This window comes from Scyliorhinus torazame, chromosome 5 (genome assembly GCF_047496885.1).
Source record: "Scyliorhinus torazame isolate Kashiwa2021f chromosome 5, sScyTor2.1, whole genome shotgun sequence".
NCBI classification, from domain to species: domain Eukaryota; kingdom Metazoa; phylum Chordata; class Chondrichthyes; order Carcharhiniformes; family Scyliorhinidae; genus Scyliorhinus; species Scyliorhinus torazame.
The window spans coordinates 3394512-3414578 of NC_092711.1; the positions used below are offsets into that span (position 1 = coordinate 3394512).

The window sequence follows — 20067 nt, forward strand, 5'->3', positions numbered from 1 at the left end:
ACCGTCTGACAGTGCAGGACTCCCTCAGTACTGACCCTCTGACAGTGCGGCACTCCCTCAGTACTGACCCTCTGACAGTGCGGCACTCCCTCAGTACTGACCCTCTGACAGTGCGGCACTCCCTCGGTACTGACCCTCTGACAGTGCGGCGCTCCCTCAATACTGACCCTCTGACAGTGCGGCACTTCTTCAGTACTGACCCTCTGACAGTGCGGCACTCCCTCAGCACTGACCCTCTGACAGTGCGGCGCTCCCTCAGTACTGACCCTCTGACAGTGCGGCACTCCCGCGGTACTGACCCTCTGTCAGTGCGGCGCTCCCTCAATACTGACCCTCTGACAGTGCGGCACTTCTTCAGTACTGACCCTCTGACAGTGCGGCACTCCCTCAGCACTGACCCTCTGACAGTGCGGCACTCCCTCAGTACAGACCCTCTGACAGTGCGGCACTCCCTCAGTACTGACCCTCTGACAGTGCGGCACTTCCCCAGTACTGACCCTCCGACAGTGCGGCACTTCTTCAGTATTGACCCTCTGACAGTGCAGCCCTCCCTCAGTACTGACCCTCTGACAGTGCGGCACTGCCCCAGTACTGACCCTCTGACAGTGCGGCACTCCCCCAGTACTGACCCTCTGACAGTGCGGCACTCCCTCAGTACTGACCCTCTGACAGTGCGGCACTCCCCCAGTACTGACCCTCTGACAGTGCAGCGCTCCCTCAGTACTGACCCTCTGACAGTGCAGCACTGCCTCAGTACTGACCCTCTGACAGTGCGGCGCTCCCTCAGTACTGACCCTTTGACAGTGCGGCGCTCCCTCAATACTGACCCTCTGACAGTGCGGCACTCCCTCAGTACTGACCCTGACAGTGCGGCACTCCCTCAGTACTGACCCTCTGACAGTGCAGCACTCCCTCAGTACTGACCCTCTGACAGTGCGGCGCTCCCTCAGTACTGACCCTCTGACAGGGCAGCACTCCCTCAGTACTGACCCTCCGACAGAGCGGCACTCCCTCAGTACTGACCCTCTGACAGTGCGGCACTCCCTCAGTACTGACCCTCTGACAGTGCGGCACTCCCTCAGTACTGACCCTCTGACAGTGCGGCACTCCCTCAGTAGTGACCCTCTGACAGTGCGGCGCTCCCTCAGCTCTGACCCTCCCACCTCAGTTGGCGAGCTCCGGATGCTCACCGGATTCCTCCGTCTCCGACGAATAATCTTCATCGCTGTCCTCATCTTCCACGTCATCGTCATCATCCGAAGGATTAAACGTTTCGTCCTCCATCTCGGATTCGGAGTTCTGTTCCCCCACCTCGCTGCCCTGTGAGGGGGATACAAGGCAGAGTGAGCGAGGGAGCCTGCTCTACCGCACCCAGTGTGGTTCCCGAGGCCCCTTTGCTGGGCGCAATCCCCATCTCCTGATGGGGCGTCGCTCCCGAATGCGGCCCCCCCCCCCCCGCCCCCCCGCGCGACAGCGAAGCGGGAAATGCAGACGGACCTCGGGGAAGGGTGGCGGATCGAGGGCGCTGTCCCCTGGGAGGTACCCATTGTCGGTAAGTCACAGAGGAAGGGCCTCAGGGGGAGCGGAGACGGGTGGGGCGTCTGCTGTCGACGGGAACGAGGAGATTTGGAGGTCCTGCAAACTCGGGGGAGACAGCGTCAGGAGAGAAATGGACAACAGACATCGGTGATCACACAAATTTACAGAACGACCTCGTACTTCAATGCAAATTGATCAGGAGACATAGCAATTGATTTGGAGGAAAATGTAACTGGTCGGATTAGTAAGTTTGCAGACGACACAAAGGTTGGTGGAATTGCAGATAGCGATGAGGACTGTCAGAGGATACAGCAGGATTTAGATTGTCTGGAGACTTGGGCGGAGAGATGGCAGATGGAGTTTGATCCGGACAAATGTGAGGTAATGCATTTTGGAAGGTCTAATGCAGGTAGGGAATATACAGTGAATGGTAGAACCCTCAAGAGTATTGAAAGTCAAAGAGATCTAGGTGTACAGGTCCACAGGTCATTGAAAGGGGCAACACAGGTGGCGAAGGTAGTCAAGAAGGCATACGGCATGCTTGCCTTCATTGGCCGGGGCATTGAGTATAAGAATTGGCAAGTCATGTTGCAGCTGTGTTGAACCTTAGTTAGGCCACACTTGATACATGAATAGGATAGGGAGGGTTGTAGGGGCTGGAGGACGTTACAGAGACAGGGAAGATTGTAGGGAGGGAGGAGGTTACAGAGATAGAGAGGGTTGGAGGGAGGGAGGAGGTTACAGAGATAGAGAGGGTTGGAGGGAGGGAGGAGGTTAGAGATAGGGAGGCTTGTAGGGAGGGAGGAGGTTACAGAGATAGGGAGGGAGGAGGTTACAGAGATTGGAAGGGTTATAGGCGCTGGAGGAGGTTACAGAGATAGGGAGGGTTGTAGGGGCTGGAGGAGATTACAAAGATAGGGTTATAGGTGCTGGAGGAGGTTACAGAGATAGGGAGGGTTGTAGGGAGGGAGGAGGTTACAGAGAAAGGGAGGGTTGTCGGGGCTGGAGGAGGTTACAGAGATAGGGAGGGAGGAGGTTACAGAGATAGGAAGGGTTATCGGCGCTGGAGGAGGTTACAGAGATAGGAAGGGTTGTAGGGAGGGAGGAGGTTACAGAGATAGGGAGGGTTGTCGGGGCTGGAGGAGGTTACAGAGATGGGGAGGGTTGTCGGGGCTGGAGGAGGTTATAGAGATAGGGAGGGTTGTAGGGGACTGGAGGAGGTTACAGAGATAGGGAGGGTTGTCGGGGCTGGAGGAGGTTATAGAGATAGGGAGGGTTGTAGGGGGCTGGAGGAGGTTACAGAGATAGGGAGGGTTGTCGGGGCTGGACACGGTTACAGAGATAGGGAGGGTTGTAGGGAGGGAGGAGGTTAGAGACAGGGAGGGTGTAGGGAGGGAGGAGGTTACAGAGATAGGGAGGGTTGCAGGGAGGGAGGAGGTTAGAGACAGGGAGGGTGTAGGGAGGGAGGAGGTTACAGAGATAGGAAGGGTTATAGGCGCTGGAGGAGGTTACAGAGATAGGGAGGGTTGCAGGGAGGGAGGAGGTTAAAGACAGGGAGGGTGTCGGGAGGGAGGAGGTTACAGAGATAGGAAGGGTTATAGGCGCTGGAGGAGGTTACAGAGATAGGGAGGGGTGTAGAGACTGGAGGAGGTTACAGAGATAGGGAGGGTTGTTGGGGCTGGAGGAGGTTACAGAGATAGGAAGGGTTATAGGCGCTGGAGGAGGTTACAGAGATAGGGAGGGGTGTAGAGACTGGAGGAGGTTACAGAGATAGGGAGGGTTGTTGGGGCTGGAGGAGGTTACAGAGATAGGGAGGGTTGTCGGGGCTGGAGGAGGTTACAGAGATAGGGAGGGTTGTCGGGGCTGGAGGAGGTTATAGAGATAGGGAGGGTTGTCGGGGCTGGAGGAGGTTACAGAGATAGGGAGGGTTGTCGGGGCTGGAGGAGGTTACAGAGATAGGGAGGGTTGTAGGGGACTGGAGGAGGTTACAGAGATAGGGAGGGTTGTCGGGGCTGGAGGAGGTTACAGAGATAGGGAGGGTTGTAGGGGACTGGAGGAGGTTACAGAGATAGGGAGGGTTGTCGGGGCTGGAGGAGGTTATAGAGATAGGGAGGGTTGTCGGGGCTGGACACGGTTACAGAGATAGGGAGGGTTGTAGGGAGGGAGGAGGTTACAGAGATAGGGAGGGTGTAGGGAGGGAGGAGGTTACAGAGATAGGGAGGGTTGTAGGGAGGGAGGAGGTTAGAGACAGGGAGGGTGTAGGGAGGGAGGAGGTTAGAGACAGGGAGGGTGTAGGGAGGGAGGAGGTTAGAGACAGGGAGGGTGTAGGGAGGGAGGAGGTTAGAGACAGGGAGGGTGTAGGGAGGGAGGAGGTTAGAGACAGGGAGGGTGTAGGGAGGGAGGAGGTTACAGAGATAGGGAGGGTTGTAGGGAGGGAGGAGGTTACAGAGATAGGGAGGGTGTAGGGAGGGAGGAGGTTAGAGACAGGGAGGGTGTAGGGAGGGAGGAGGTTACAGAGATAGGGAGGGTTGTAGGGAGGGAGGAGGTTAGAGACAGGGAGGGTGTAGGGAGGGAGGAGGTTAGAGACAGGGAGGGTGTAGGGAGGGAGGAGGTTAGAGACAGGGAGGGTGTAGGGAGGGAGGAGGTTAGAGACAGGGAGGGTGTAGGGAGGGAGGAGGTTAGAGACAGGGAGGGTGTAGGGAGGGAGGAGGTTACAGAGATAGGCCTGGATTACCGTTGATTGATGATGACTGAGAATAGGGGGACCGCCCCAGACTACCCAACCCACCACTCCCATCTGTACGTACATCACCCTCAGGCTCCAAGAACGACCAGCCTCCTTGTTCAAAGAAACCTTCAGGGTCGTCGACAATAGTTTTCATGATCTTGCTCCAGTTCAGTGACTGTACTCCCTCTGTGTACTTCAGATCACAGGAGCTGGAGAACAGGACACAGCACTTCAAAACCAAGCTCACGTCAGCCCACAAACATTCCCCTTCACTCCCAGCACAGGTACAGCACAGGGTTAGATACAGAGTAAAGCTCCCTCTACACTGTCCCCATCAAACACTCCCAGGACAGGCACAGCATGGGGTTAGATACAGAGTAAAGCTCCCGCTACACTGTCCCCATCAAACACTCCCAGGACAGGTACAGCACGGGGTTAGATACAGAGTAAAGCTCCCTCTACACTGTCCCCATCAAACACTCCCAGGACAGGTACAGTACGGGGTTAGATACAGAGTAAAGCTCCCTCTACACTGTCCCCATCAAACACTCCCAGGACAGGTACAGCACGGGGTTAGATACAGAGTAAAGCTCCCTCTACACTGTCCCCATCAAACACTCCCAGGACAGGTACAGCACAGGTTAGATACAGAGTAAAGCTCCCTCTACACTGTCCCCATCAAACACTCCCAGGACAGGTACAGCACAGGTTAGATACAGAGTAAAGCTCCCTCTACACTGTCCCCATCAAACACTCCCAGGACAGGTACAGCACGGGGTTAGATACAGAGTAAAGCTCCCTCTACACTGTCCCCATCAAACACTCCCAGGACAGGTACAGCACGGGGTTAGATACAGAGTAAAGCTCCCTCTACACTGTCCCCATCAAACACTCCCAGGACAGGTACAGCACGGGGTTAGATACAAAGTAAAGCTCCCTCTACGCTGTCCCCATCAAACACTCCTAGGACAGGTACAGCACGGGGTTAGATACAGAGTAAAGCTCCCTCTACACTGTCCCCATCAAACACTCCCAGGACAGGTACAGCACGGGGTTAGATACAGAGTAAAGCTCCCTCTACACTGTCCCCATCAAACACTCCCAGGACAGGTACAGCACGGGGTTAGATACAGAGTAAAGCTCCCTCTACGCTGTCCCCATCAAACACTCCTAGGACAGGTACAGCACGGGGTTAGATACAGAGTAAAGCTCCCTCTACACTGTCCCCATCAAACACTCCCAGGACGGGTACAGCACGGGGTTAGATACAGAGTAAAGCTCCCTCTACGCTGTCCCCATCAAATACTCCCAGGACGGGTACAGCACGGGGTTAGATACAGAGTAAAGCTCCCTCTACACTGTCCCCATCAAACACTGCCGGGACAGGTACAGCACGGGGTTAGATACAGAGTAAAGCTCCCTCGACACTGTCCCCATCAAACACTGCCGGGACAGGTATAGCACGGGGTTAGATACAGAGTAATGCTCCCTCGGAATCACGGAGCTCCGTACTTGAGCCACTCTTTAATGGGGTCGAGCGAGGCCACTGGGATGGCGTTGATCATCGTCACTTTCTTGCTGTAGTCCTTGTAGACAATCACCATGTCAAAATTCTTCAGGTGGAACTGCACCCTCTCAAAATGAACCAACTCCACCTCGTCCAACGTCACCACAAACGGAGGCTGCAACACACGAGGCAGAACAGAACGCAAGAACAGTGTGTCCGGGTTAAACACAAGATTAAAACTCATTCCCACCACGCCAGAAAGCGGTTCACAATTACCCCCTGAAGCAATGCTAATCAATACAGAGACAACCCTTAACTGCAACCATTACTTCCAATCAAACAACTGCTCTCAATCTCGGCCCCTCAATCGACTTATACAGTTAGCAGTTCTCAGGCAGACTTGCTTCAGAATGAGACGGTTGTAAGAAACAGGCCGAGGTCACGTCAGAACGATGCAGGATATCCAGCTGAAGTTTTCACGGTTCGACTTTCAGGGACTTTGCTCACATGCCGCACACCAAGAAGTCTGACAACACCGGGTTAAAGTCCAACAGGTTTGTTTCAAACACTAGCTTTCGGAGCGCTGCTCCTTCCCTCAGGCGAGGAGTAAGGAGCGGCGCTCCGAAAGCCAGTGATTTGAAACAAACCTGCTGGACTTTAACCCTGGTGTTGTAAGACTTCTTACTTGTGAAATGAAATGAAAATCGCTTATTGTCACGAGTAGGCGTCAAATGAAGTTACTGTGAAAAGCCCCTAGTCGCCACATTCCGGCGCCTGATCGGGGAGGCTGGTTCGGGAATCGAACCGTGCTGCTGGCCTGCCTGGGTCTGCTTTCAAAGCCAGCGATTTAGCCCAGTGAGCTAAACTAACTCACTTTGTCGTGTGAGAGTGCCTGTAAGAAATGGGTGTTTATAAATGGGTGTGTATATAAATATCTGTAGTGAGGGTACCTTTAAGAAACGGGTGTTTGCTACTCCAGTGATGTCAGAGACCGGGTGGAGCTGGGCTGTGTCAGCTTTTTACTTTCGTTTTAGGCTCTTGGCTGCAGGGTGTGTTTTAGTTTTGATTTCAATGTTGGAGCTGAAGCCAGACAGAGCGGGTGTACTGTTGATCTCTCTGCCATGAAAAGACTCTCTCGTGATCATTTGGCGAATTCAGAATTATAAATGTTCTCAGTAGTGAATGTAAACCTGACGTGCTTCTGTTAAAAGGTGTTTCTTCTGTCTTCTGGATGTTGTTTGGGGAAGTTATTAAGGATTACTTAGTGTTGTATTCTTTGGGGGTTGTATTTGAATTGATGGTTGCTAAGATGTTCACTGTATGTTTTAAAAAGGTTAACTTGAGTTCCTAGAATAAACATTGTTTTGCTTTAAGAAATACTTTTCCATTTCTGCTGTCCCACACCTGTAGAGTGGGCCGTGTGCTCCCCATACCACAATCTATTAAAAGTTGTGGGTCAGGGGAACCCCATGATACACTTTGGGGTTCTCTAAACCCTGGCCCATAACAAATTGGGGGCTCGTCCGGGATCTGACATCACTGCCGTAGTAAACACCCATTTCTTAAAGGTACTCTCACTACAGATATTTATATACACACCCATTTATAAACACCCATTTCTTACAGGTACTGTCATGACACTGTGCTCACCCCAGTCCAACACTGGCATCTCCACAACATGCCGTACTCCAGCATCTCCCATGAGTTGCGCCATCTTACTGACGGGACACAAAGGCCTCTAATTAAACACTGCACAGGGAACCCTCTTAATCGAAACAAAAATTCATTAGTCCAAGGTTTTTATGGTGCCTTAATTGCACTTCTGACTCCCAAAACCTTTCAATGCAGCATTATTTATTAAACGTGACTGTAGCAATCTCACACAAACGGTAACCCGGGTTTCTATACTTAACTGCACCAAAAACATCTGAAATTCATCAGACGGGAACATCCTCTAAGCCTCCGCCCTGCCAAACTCCACTCAGAATCGGATATGTATCAAGAAGGCCGTCTCCTGTACTTCCAAACTCCACGACCCGCCCTGGGACAACAACCTCCATTCCTGGTCCATCACCCGTCAGAGGGGCGGAGAGGACGACAGCAGCGGGGAAAGCTGATGGGCGAGGCAGGGGACAGATCCTTTAAACCGAGCTCGACGCTCCCGCCGTAACCCCCCCCCCCCCCCCCCCACCCCTACTCACCCACTCTGTGACGTTCACCAGGGAACTGCTGGTGGGCTGGAGCATGCAGGTGCTTCTGTACGGAGCGCCGTTAAACCTGGAGGTGGGCGGGAGGGAGGGAGAGAGAGAGAGAGAGAGTGAGCAATGCTCGGGGCACAGAGGAAGAACAAGACAGCTCTTGAGGCAGATGAAGAGTGCCGAGACACGGGGAAAGCGCACGCGGGACGTAGAAAGAATGAAATACAGAGAGTGTGCGGGAGACACGGAGGCTCAGGGGGTTAGAGTGCAGGCGGTAGGATTAGAGAGAGAGAACGCGAGAGGAAGGAAGCGGGAAATGGGGAGGAGGAGCAGGAAGGTTGGAATATCAGAGCTTGGGAGTGACCAGGTGGGATATTGGAGATGGCGAGTGTCAGAGTGGGATATCAGGGTCGAGACTATTTGTGGGATATTGGGGTCGGGACTGTCCGGGAGGGATATCGGGGATTCGGGTGTGTCGGTGCGGGATTTTGGGGATAGGGAGTCTCCAGGTGGATTTCGGGGATAGGGTGTCTCCGGGTGGATATCGGGGATAGGGAGTCTCCGGGTAGATATCGGGGATAGGGAGTCTCCGGGTGGATTTCAGGGATAGGGAGTCTCCGGGTGGATATCGGGGATAGGGAGTCTCCGGGTGGATTTCGGGGATAGGGAGTCTCCGGGTGGATATCGGGGATAGGGAGTCTCTGGGTGGGATATCGGGGATAGGGAGTCTATGGGTGGGATATCGGGGATAGGGAGTCTCCGGGTGGATTTCGGGGATAGGGTGTCTCCGGGTGGATATCGGGGATAGGGAGTCTCCGGGTGGATATCGGGGATAGGGAGTCTCCGGGTGGATTTCAGGGATAGGGAGTCTCTGGGTGGGATATCGGGGATAGGGAGTCTCTGGGTGGGATATCGGGGATAGGGAGTCTCCGGGTGGATTTCGGGGATAGGGTGTCTCCGGGTGGATATCGGGGATAGGGAGTCTCCGGGTGGATTTCAGGGATAGGGACTCTCCGGGTGGATATCGGGTATAGGGAGTCTCCGGGTGGATTTCGGGGAGAGGGAGTCTCCGGGTGGATATCGGGGAGAGGGAGTCTGCGGGTGGATTTCGGGGATAGGGAGTCACCGGGTGGGATAGCGGGGACAGGGAGTCTCCGGGTGGATTTCGGGGATAGGGAGTCTCCGGGTGGATTTCGGGGATAGGGAGTCTCCGGGTGGGATATCGGGGATAGGGAGTCTCCGGGTGGGATATCGGGGATAGGGAGTCTCCGGGTGGATATCGGGGATACGGAGTCTCCGGGTGGATATCGGGGATAGGGAGTCTCCGGGTGGATATGTGGATAGGGAGTCTCCGGGAGGATATCGGGGTTAGGGAGTCTCCGGTTGGGATATCGGGGATAGGGAGTCTCCGGGTGGATATCGGGGATAGGGAGTCTCTGGGTGGGATATCGGGGATAGGGAGTCTCCGGGTGGATATCGGGGAGAGGGAGTCTCCGGGTGGATATCGGGGAGAGGGAGACTCCGGGTGGGATATCGGGGATAGGGAGTCTCCGGGTGGATATCGGGGAGAGGGAGTCTCCGGGTGGGATATCGGGGATAGGGAGTCTCCGGGTGGATATCGGGGAGAGGGAGTCTCCGGGTGGATATCGGGGAGAGGGAGTCTCCGGGTGGGATATCGGGGATAGGGAGTCTCCGGGTGGATATCGGGGAGAGGGAGTCTCCGGGTGGGATATCGGGGATAGGGAGTCTCCGGGTGGATATCGGGGAGAGGGAGTCTCCGGGTGGGATATCGGGGATAGGGAGTCTCCGGGTGGATATCGGGGAGAGGGAGTCTCCGGGTGGATATCGGGGAGAGGGAGTCTCCGGGTGGATATCGGGGAGAGGGAGTCTCCGGGTGGATTCCGGGGAGAGGGAGTCTCCGGGTGGGATATCGGGGAGAGGGAGTCTCCGGGTGGGATATCGGGGAGAGGGAGTCTGCGGGTGGATTTCGGGGAGAGGGAGTCTCCGGGTGGATTTCGGGGAGAGGGAGTCTCCGGGTGGGATATCGGGGAGAGGGAGTCTCCGGGTGGATATCGGGGAGAGGGAGTCTCCGGGTGGATATCGGGGATAGGGAGTCTCCGAGTGGGATATCGGGGATAGGGAGTCTCCGGGTGGATATCGGGGATAGGGAGTCTCCGGGTGGATATCGGGGAGAGGGAGTCTCCGGGTGGATTTCAGGGATAGGGAGTCTCCTGGTGGGATATCGGGGATAGGGCGTCTCCTGGTGGGATATCGGGGACGGGGAGTCTCCGGGTGGATTTCGGGGATAGGGAGTCTCCGGGTGGGATATCGGGGATAGGGAGTCTCCGGGTGGATATCGGGATTAGGGAGTCCCGGGTGGATATCGGGGATAGGGAGTCTCCGGGTGGATTTCGGGGATAGAGAGTCTCCGAGTGGATATCGGGGATAGGGAGTCTCCGGGTGGATATCGGGGATAGGGAGTCTCCGGGTGGGATATCGGGGATAGGGAGTCTCCGGGTGTATATCGGGGATAGGGAGTCTCCGGGTGGATATCGGGGATAGGGAGTCTCCGGGTGGATATCGGGGATAGGGAGTCTCTGGGTGGGATATCGGGGATAGGGAGTCTCTGTGTGGGATATCGGGGATAGGGAGTCTCCGGGTGGATTTCGGGGATAGGGAGTCTCCAGGTGGATATCGGGGATAGGGAGTCTCTGGGTGGGATATCGGGGATAGGGAGTCTCCGGGTGGATTTCGGGGATAGGGTGTCTCCGGGTGGATATCGGGGATAGGGTGTCTCAGGGTGGGATATCGGGGATAGGGAGTCTCCGGGTGGATTTCGGGGATAGGGAGTCTCCAGGTGGATTTCAGGGATAGGGAGTCTCCGGGTGGGATATCGGGGATAGGGAGTCTCCGGGTGGATTTCGGGGATAGGGAGTCTCCGGGTGGATATCGGGGATAGGGAGTCTCAGGGTGGGATATCGGGGATAGGGAGTCTCCGGGTGGATTTCGGGGATAGGGTGTCTCCGGGTGGATATCGGGGATAGGGAGTCTCCGGGTGGATATCGGAGATAGGGAGTCTCCGGGTGGATTTCAGGGATAGGGAGTCTCCGGGTGGATATCGGGTATAGGGAGTCTCCGGGTGGGTTTCGGGGATAGGGAGTCTCCGGGTGGATATCGGGGATAGGGAGTCGCCGGGTGGGATAGCGGGGATAGGGAGTCTCCGGGTGGATTTCGGGGTTAGGGAGTCTCCGGGTGGATATCGGGGATAGTGAGTCTCCGGGTGGATTTCGGGGATGGGGAGTCTCCGGGTGGATTTCGGGGATAGGGAGTCTCCGGGTGGATTTCGGGGATAGGGAGTCTCCGGGTGGGATATCGGGGATAGGGAGTCTCCGGGTGGGATATCGGGGATAGGGAGTCTCCGGGTGGGATATCGGGGACAGGGAGTCTCCGGGTGGATATCGGGGATAGGGAGTCTCCAGGTGGATATCGGGGATAGGGAGTCTCTGGGTGGGATATCGGGGATAGGGAGTCTCCGGGTGGATTTCGGGGATAGGGTGTCTCCGGGTGGATATCGGGGATAGGGTGTCTCAGGGTGGGATATCGGGGATAGGGAGTCTCCGGGTGGATTTCGGGGATAGGGAGTCTCCAGGTGGATTTCAGGGATAGGGAGTCTCCGGGTGGGATATGGGGGATAGGGAGTCTCCGGGTGGATTTCGGGGATAGGGAGTCTCCGGGTGGATATCGGGGATAGGGAGTCTCAGGGTGGGATATCGGGGATAGGGAGTCTCCGGGTGGATTTCGGGGATAGGGTGTCTCCGGGTGGATATCGGGGATAGGGAGTCTCCGGGTGGATATCGGAGATAGGGAGTCTCCGGGTGGATTTCAGGGATAGGGAGTCTCCGGGTGGATATCGGGTATAGGGAGTCTCCGGGTGGGTTTCGGGGATAGGGAGTCTCCGGGTGGATATCGGGGATAGGGAGTCGCCGGGTGGGATAGCGGGGATAGGGAGTCTCCGGGTGGATTTCGGGGTTAGGGAGTCTCCGGGTGGATATCGGGGATAGTGAGTCTCCGGGTGGATTTCGGGGATGGGGAGTCTCCGGGTGGATTTCGGGGATAGGGAGTCTCCGGGTGGATTTCGGGGATAGGGAGTCTCCGGGTGGATATCGGGGAGAGGGAGTCTCCGGGTGGGATATCGGGGATAGGGAGTCTCCAGGTGGATATCGGGGAGAGGGAGTCCGGGTGGGATATCGGGGATAGGGAGTCTCCGGGTGGGATATCGGGGATAGGGAGTCTCCGGGTGGGATATCGGGGATAGGGAGTCTCCGGCTGGATATCGGGGAGAGGGAGTCTCCGGGTGGGATATCGGGGATAGGGAGTCTCCGGGTGGATATCCGGGAGAGGGAGTCTCCGGGTGGGATATCGGGGATAGGGAGTCTCCGGGTGGATATCGGGGAGAGGGAGTCTCCGGGTGGGATATCGGGGATAGGGAGTCTCCGGGTGGATATCGGGGAGAGGGAGTCTCCGGGTGGATATCGGGGAGAGGGAGTCTCCGGGTGGATTTCGGGGAGAGGGAGTCTCCGGGTGGATATCGGGGAGAGGGAGTCTCCGGGTGGATATCGGGGATAGGGAGTCTCTGGGTGGATTTCGGGGAGAGGGAGTCTCCGGGTGGGATATCGGGGAGAGGGAGTCTCCGGGTGGATATCGGGGAGAGGGAGTCTCCGGGTGGATACCGGGGATAGGGAGTCTCCGGGTGGGATATCGGGGATAGGGAGTCTCCGGGTGGATATCGGGGAGAGGGAGTCTCAGGGTGGGATATCGGGGATAGGGAGTCTCCGGGTGGATATCGGGGAGAGGGAGTCTCCGGGTGGATATCGGGGATAGGGAGTCTCCGGGTGGATATCGGGGATAGGGAGTCTCCGGGTGGATATGGGGGAGAGGGAGTCTCCGGGTGGGATATCGGGGATAGGGAGTCTCCGGGTGGGTATCGGGGAGAGGGATTCTCCGGGTGGATATCGGGGAGAGGGAGTCTCCGGGTGGATTTCGGGGAGAGGGAGTCTCCGGGTGGATATCGGGGAGAGGGAGTCTCCGGGTGGGATATCGGGGAGAGGGAGTCTCCGGGTGGATATCGGGGAGAGGGAGTCTCCGGGTGGATATCGGGGATAGGGAGTCTCCGGGTGGATTTCGGGGAGAGGGAGTCTCCGGGTGGGATATCGGGGAGAGGGAGTCTCCGGGTGGATATCGGGGAGAGGGAGTCTCCGGGTAGATATCGGGGATAGGGAGTCTCCGGGTGGGATATCAGGGATAGGGAGTCTCCGGGTGGATATCGGGGATAGGGAGTCTCCGGGTGGATATCGGGGAGAGGGAGTCTCCGGGTGGATATCGGGGAGAGGGAGTATCCGGGTGGATATCGGGGATAGGGAGTCTCCGGGTGGATATCGGGGATAGGGAGTCTCCGGGTGGGATATCGGGGAGAGGGAGACTCCGGGTGGATATCGGGGAGAGGGAGTCTCCGGGTGGATATCGGGGAGAGGGAGTCTCCGGGTGGGATATCGGGGATAGGGAGTCTCCGGGTGGATATCGGGGAGAGGGAGTCTCCGGGTGGGATATCGGGGAGAGGGAGTCTCCGGGTGGATATCGGGGAGAGGGAGTCTCCGGGTGGGATATCGGGGAGAGGGAGTCTCCGGGTGGATATCGGGGAGAGGGAGTCGGGATCAGACAGTCGGACTCACCCCAGGTCCCGGAATGGAACCTCGAACTCCAGCTCCTCCTTGGTCAGAGCTCCGGGTGGGATATCGGGTATAGGGAGTCTCCGGGTGGATATCGGGGAGAGGGAGTCTCCGGGTGGGATATCGGGGAGAGGGAGTCTCCGGGTGGATATCGGGGATAGGGAGTCTCCGGGTGGATATCGGGGAGAGGGAGACTCCGGGTGGATATCGGGGAGAGGGAGACTCCGGGTGGATATCGGGGAGAGGGCGTCTCCGGGTGGATATCGGGGATAGGGAGTCTCCGGGTGGGATATCGGGGAGAGGGAGTCTCCGGGTGGATATCGGGGAGAGGGAGTCTCCGGGTGGATATCGGGGAGAGAGAGACTCCGGGTGCATATCGGGGAGAGGGCGTCTCCGGGTGGATATCGGGGAGAGGGAGTCTCCGGGTGGGATATCGGGGATAGGGAGTCTCCGGGTGGATATCGGGGAGAGGGACTCTCCGGGTGGGACATCGGGGAGAGGGAGTCTCCGGGTGGATATCGGGGAGAGGGAGTCTCCGGGTGGATATCGGGGATAGGGAGTCTCCGGGTGGGATATCGGGGATAGGGAGTCTCCGGGTGGATATCGGGGATAGCGAGTCTCCGGGTGGATATCGGGGAGAGGGAGTCTCCGGGTGGATATCGGGGAGAGGGAGTCTCCGGGTGGATATCGGGGATAGGGAGTCTCCGGGTGGATATCGGGGATAGGGAGTCTCCGGGTGGGTTTTCGGGGAGAGGGAGTCTCCGGGTGGATATCGGGGAGAGGGAGTCGGGATCAGACAGTCGGACTCACCCCAGGTCCCGGAATGGAACCTCGAACTCCAGCTCCTCCTTGGTCAGAGCTCCGGGTGGGATATCGGGGATAGGGAGTCTCCGGGTGGATATCGGGGAGAGGGAGTCTCCGGGTGGATATCGGGGAGAGGGAGTCTCCGGGTGGATATCGGGGAGAGGGAGTCTCCGGGTGGATATCGGGGATAGGGAGTCTCCGGGTGGATATCGGGGATAGGGAGTCTCCGGGTGGGATATCGGGGATAGGGAGTCTCCGGGTGGATATCGGGGAGAGGGAGTCTCCGGGTGGATATCGGGGAGAGGGAGTCTCCGGGTGGATATCGGGGAGAGGGAGTCTCCGGGTGGATATCGGGGATAGGGAGTCTCCGGGTGGATATCGGGGATAGGGAGTCTCCGGGTGGATATCGGGGAGAGGGAGTCTCCGGGTGGATTTCGGGGAGAGGGAGTCTCCGGGTGGATATCGGGGAGAGGGAGTCTCCGGGTGGGATATCGGGGATAGGGAGTCTCCGGGTGGATATCGGGGAGAGGGAGTCTCCGGGTGGGATATCGGGGAGAGGGAGTCTCCGGGTGGATATCGGGGAGAGGGAGTCTCCGGGTGGATATCGGGGAGAGGGAGTCTCCGGGTGGGATATCGGGGAGAGGGAGTCTCCGGGTGGATATCGGGGAGAGGGAGTCTCCGGGTGGGATATCGGGGATAGGGAGTCTCCGGGTGGATATCGGGGAGAGGGAGTCTCCGGGTGGGATATCGGGGATAGGGAGTCTCCGGGTGGGATATCGGGGATAGGGAGTCTCCGGGTGGGATATCGGGGATAGGGAGTCTCCGGGTGGGATATCGGGGATAGGGAGTCTCCGGCTGGATATCGGGGAGAGGGAGTCTCCGGGTGGGATATCGGGGATAGGGAGTCTCCGGGTGGATATCGGGGAGAGGGAGTCTCCGGGTGGGATATCGGGGATAGGGAGTCTCCGGGTGGATATCGGGGAGAGGGAGTCTCCGGGTGGATATCGGGGAGAGGGAGTCTCCGGGTGGATTTCGGGGAGAGGGAGTCTCCGGGTGGATATCGGGGAGAGGGAGTCTCCGGGTGGATATCGGGGATAGGGAGTCTCTGGGTGGATTTCGGGGAGAGGGAGTCTCCGGGTGGGATATCGGGGAGAGGGAGTCTCCGGGTGGATATCGGGGAGAGGGAGTCTCCGGGTGGATTTCGGGGATAGGGAGTCTCCGGGTGGGATATCGGGGATAGGGAGTCTCCGGGTGGGATATCGGGGATAGGGAGTCTCCGGGTGGGATATCGGGGACAGGGAGTCTCCGGGTGGATATCGGGGATAGGGAGTCTCCAGGTGGATATCGGGGATAGGGAGTCTCTGGGTGGGATATCGGGGATAGGGAGTCTCCGGGTGGATTTCGGGGATAGGGTGTCTCCGGGTGGATATCGGGGATAGGGTGTCTCAGGGTGGGATATCGGGGATAGGGAGTCTCCGGGTCGATTTCGGGGATAGGGAGTCTCCAGGTGGATTTCAGGGATAGGGAGTCTCCGGGTGGGATATCGGGGATAGGGAGTCTCCGGGTGGATTTCGGGGATAGGGAGTCTCCGGGTGGATTTCGGGGATAGGGAGTCTCCGGGTGGATATCGGGGATAGGGAGTCTCAGGGTGGGATATCGGGGATAGGGAGTCTCCGGGTGGATTTCGGGGATAGGGTGTCTCCGGGTGGATATCGGGGATAGGGAGTCTCCGGGTGGATATCGGAGATAGGGAGTCTCCGGGTGGATTTCAGGGATAGGGAGTCTCCGGGTGGATATCGGGTATAGGGAGTCTCCGGGTGGGTTTCGGGGATAGGGAGTCTCCGGGTGGATATCGGGGATAGGGAGTCGCCGGGTGGGATAGCGGGGATAGGGAGTCTCCGGGTGGATTTCGGGGTTAGGGAGTCTCCGGGTGGATATCGGGGATAGTGAGTCTCCGGGTGGATTTCGGGGATGGGGAGTCTCCGGGTGGATTTCGGGGATAGGGAGTCTCCGGGTGGATTTCGGGGATAGGGAGTCTCCGGGTGGATATCGGGGAGAGGGAGTCTCCGGGTGGGATATCGGGGATAGGGAGTCTCCAGGTGGATATCGGGGAGAGGGAGTCCGGGTGGGATATCGGGGATAGGGAGTCTCCGGGTGGGATATCGGGGATAGGGAGTCTCCGGGTGGGATATCTGGGATAGGGAGTCTCCAGGTGGGATATCGGGGATAGGGAGTCTCCGGCTGGATATCGGGGAGAGGGAGTCTCCGGGTGGGATATCGGGGATAGGGAGTCTCCGGGTGGATATCCGGGAGAGGGAGTCTCCGGGTGGGATATCGGGGATAGGGAGTCTCCGGGTGGATATCGGGGAGAGGGAGTCTCCGGGTGGGATATCGGGGATAGGGAGTCTCCGGGTGGATATCGGGGAGAGGGAGTCTCCGGGTGGATATCGGGGAGAGGGTGTCTCCGGGTGGATTTCGGGGAGAGGGAGTCTCCGGGTGGATATCGGGGAGAGGGAGTCTCCGGGTGGATATCGGGGATAGGGAGTCTCTGGGTGGATTTCGGGGAGAGGGAGTCTCCGGGTGGGATATCGGGGAGAGGGAGTCTCCGGGTGGATATCGGGGAGAGGGAGTCTCCGGGTGGATACCGGGGATAGGGAGTCTCCGGGTGGGATATCGGGGATAGGGAGTCTCCGGGTGGATATCGGGGAGAGGGAGTCTCAGGGTGGGATATCGGGGATAGGGAGTCTCCGGGTGGATATCGGGGAGAGGGAGTCTCCGGGTGGATATCGGGGATAGGGAGTCTCCGGGTGGATATCGGGGATAGGGAGTCTCCGGGTGGATATGGGGGAGAGGGAGTCTCCGGGTGGGATATCGGGGAGAGGGAGTCTCCGGGTGGATATCGGGGATAGGGAGTCTCCGGGTGGATATCGGGGATAGGGAGTCTCCGGGTGGATATCGGGGAGAGGGAGTCTCCGGGTGGATATCGGGGATAGGGAGTCTCCGGGTGGGTATCGGGGAGAGGGAGTCTCCGGGTGGGATATCGGGGAGAGGGAGTCTCCGGGTGGATATCGGGGAGAGGGAGTCTCCGGGTAGATATCGGGGATAGGGAGTCTCCGGGTGGGATATCAGGGATAGGGAGTCTCCGGGTGGATATCGGGGATAGGGAGTCTCCGGGTGGATATCGGGGAGAGGGAGTCTCCGGGTGGATATCGGGGAGAGGGAGTATCCGGGTGGATATCGGGGATAGGGAGTCTCCGGGTGGATATCGGGGATAGGGAGTCTCCGGGTGGGATATCGGGGAGAGGGAGACTCCGGGTGGATATCGGGGAGAGGGAGTCTCCGGGTGGATATCGGGGAGAGGGAGTCTCCGGGTGGGATATCGGGGATAGGGAGTCTCCGGGTGGATATCGGGGAGAGGGAGTCTCCGGGTGGGATATCGGGGAGAGGGAGTCTCCGGGTGGATATCGGGGAGAGGGAGTCTCCGGGTGGGATATCGGGGAGAGGGAGTCTCCGGGTGGATATCGGGGAGAGGGAGTCGGGATCAGACAGTCGGACTCACCCCAGGTCCCGGAATGGAACCTCGAACTCCAGCTCCTCCTTGGTCAGAGCTCCGGGTGGGATATCGGGTATAGGGAGTCTCCGGGTGGATATCGGGGAGAGGGAGTCTCCGGGTGGGATATCGGGGAGAGGGAGTCTCCGGGTGGATATCGGGGATAGGGAGTCTCCGGGTGGATATCGGGGAGAGGGAGACTCCGGGTGGATTTCGGGGATAGGGTGTCTCCGGGTGGATATCGGGGATAGGGTGTCTCAGGGTGGGATATCGGGGATAGGGAGTCTCCGGGTCGATTTCGGGGATAGGGAGTCTCCAGGTGGATTTCAGGGATAGGGAGTCTCCGGGTGGGATATCGGGGATAGGGAGTCTCCGGGTGGATTTCGGGGATAGGGAGTCTCCGGGTGGATATCGGGGATAGGGAGTCTCAGGGTGGGATATCGGGGATAGGGAGTCTCCGGGTGGATTTCGGGGATAGGGTGTCTCCGGGTGGATATCGGGGATAGGGAGTCTCCGGGTGGATATCGGAGATAGGGAGTCTCCGGGTGGATTTCAGGGATAGGGAGTCTCCGGGTGGATATCGGGTATAGGGAGTCTCCGGGTGGGTTTCGGGGATAGGGAGTCTCCGGGTGGATATCGGGGATAGGGAGTCGCCGGGTGGGATAGCGGGGATAGGGAGTCTCCGGGTGGATTTCGGGGTTAGGGAGTCTCCGGGTGGATATCGGGGATAGTGAGTCTCCGGGTGGATTTCGGGGATGGGGAGTCTCCGGGTGGATTTCGGGGATAGGGAGTCTCCGGGTGGATTTCGGGGATAGGGAGTCTCCGGGTGGATATCGGGGAGAGGGAGTCTCCGGGTGGGATATCGGGGATAGGGAGTCTCCAGGTGGATATCGGGGAGAGGGAGTCCGGGTGGGATATCGGGGATAGGGAGTCTCCGGGTGGGATATCGGGGATAGGGAGTCTCCGGGTGGGATATCTGGGATAGGGAGTCTCCGGGTGGGATATCTGGGATAGGGAGTCTCCGGGTGGGATATCGGGGATAGGGAGTCTCCGGCTGGATATCGGGGAGAGGGAGTCTCCGGGTGGGATATCGGGGATAGGGAGTCTCCGGGTGGATATCCGGGAGAGGGAGTCTCCGGGTGGGATATCGGGGATAGGGAGTCTCCGGGTGGATATCGGGGAGAGGGAGTCTCCGGGTGGGATATCGGGGATAGGGAGTCTCCGGGTGGATATCGGGGAGAGGGAGTCTCCGGGTGGATATCGGGGAGAGGGTGTCTCCGGGTGGATTTCGGGGAGAGGGAGTCTCCGGGTGGATATCGGGGAGAGGGAGTCTCCGGGTGGATATCGGGGATAGGGAGTCTCTGGGTGGATTTCGGGGAGAGGGAGTCTCCGGGTGGATATCGGGGAGAGGGAGTCTCCGGGTGGATACCGGGGATAGGGAGTCTCCGGGTGGGATATCGGGGATAGGGAGTCTCCGGGTGGATATCGGGGAGAGGGAGTCTCAGGGTGGGATATCGGGGATAGGGAGTCTCCGGGTGGATATCGGGGAGAGGGAGTCTCCGGGTGGATATCGGGGATAGGGAGTCTCCGGGTGGATATCGGGGATAGGGAGTCTCCGGGTGGATATGGGGGAGAGGGAGTCTCCGGGTGGGATATCGGGGATAGGGAGTCTCCGGGTGGCTATCGGGGAGAGGGATTCTCCGGGTGGATATCGGGGAGAGGGAGTCTCCGGGTGGATTTCGGGGAGAGGGAGTCTCCGGGTGGATATGGGGGAGAGGGAGTCTCCGGGTGGGATATCGGGGAGAGGGAGTCTCCGGGTGGATATCGGGGAGAGGGAGTCTCCGGGTGGATATCGGGGATAGGGAGTCTCCGGGTGGATTTCGGGGAGAGGGAGTCTCCGGGTGGGATATCGGGGAGAGGGAGTCTCCGGGTGGATATCGGGGAGAGGGAGTCTCCGGGTAGATATCGGGGATAGGGAGTCTCCGGGTGGGATATCAGGGATAGGGAGTCTCCGG

The 20067-nt window shown here is 58.5% G+C and overlaps 1 protein-coding gene across 1 annotated transcript in view; it reads right to left on the reverse strand.

The window, feature by feature from the left end:
• Nucleotides 1-20067, reverse strand: part of LOC140418138 (FACT complex subunit SPT16-like) — a 54098-nt gene that overhangs the window by 4958 nt on the left and 29073 nt on the right. The window contains exons 3-6 of the mRNA XM_072501550.1: nt 7976-8051; nt 5780-5949; nt 4347-4476; nt 1191-1320 (exon numbers count right to left, since the gene is read on the reverse strand). Coding sequence (XP_072357651.1) covers nt 1191-1320; nt 4347-4476; nt 5780-5949; nt 7976-8051 — 506 coding nt within the window. The remainder of the gene's footprint in view (nt 1-1190; nt 1321-4346; nt 4477-5779; nt 5950-7975; nt 8052-20067) is intronic.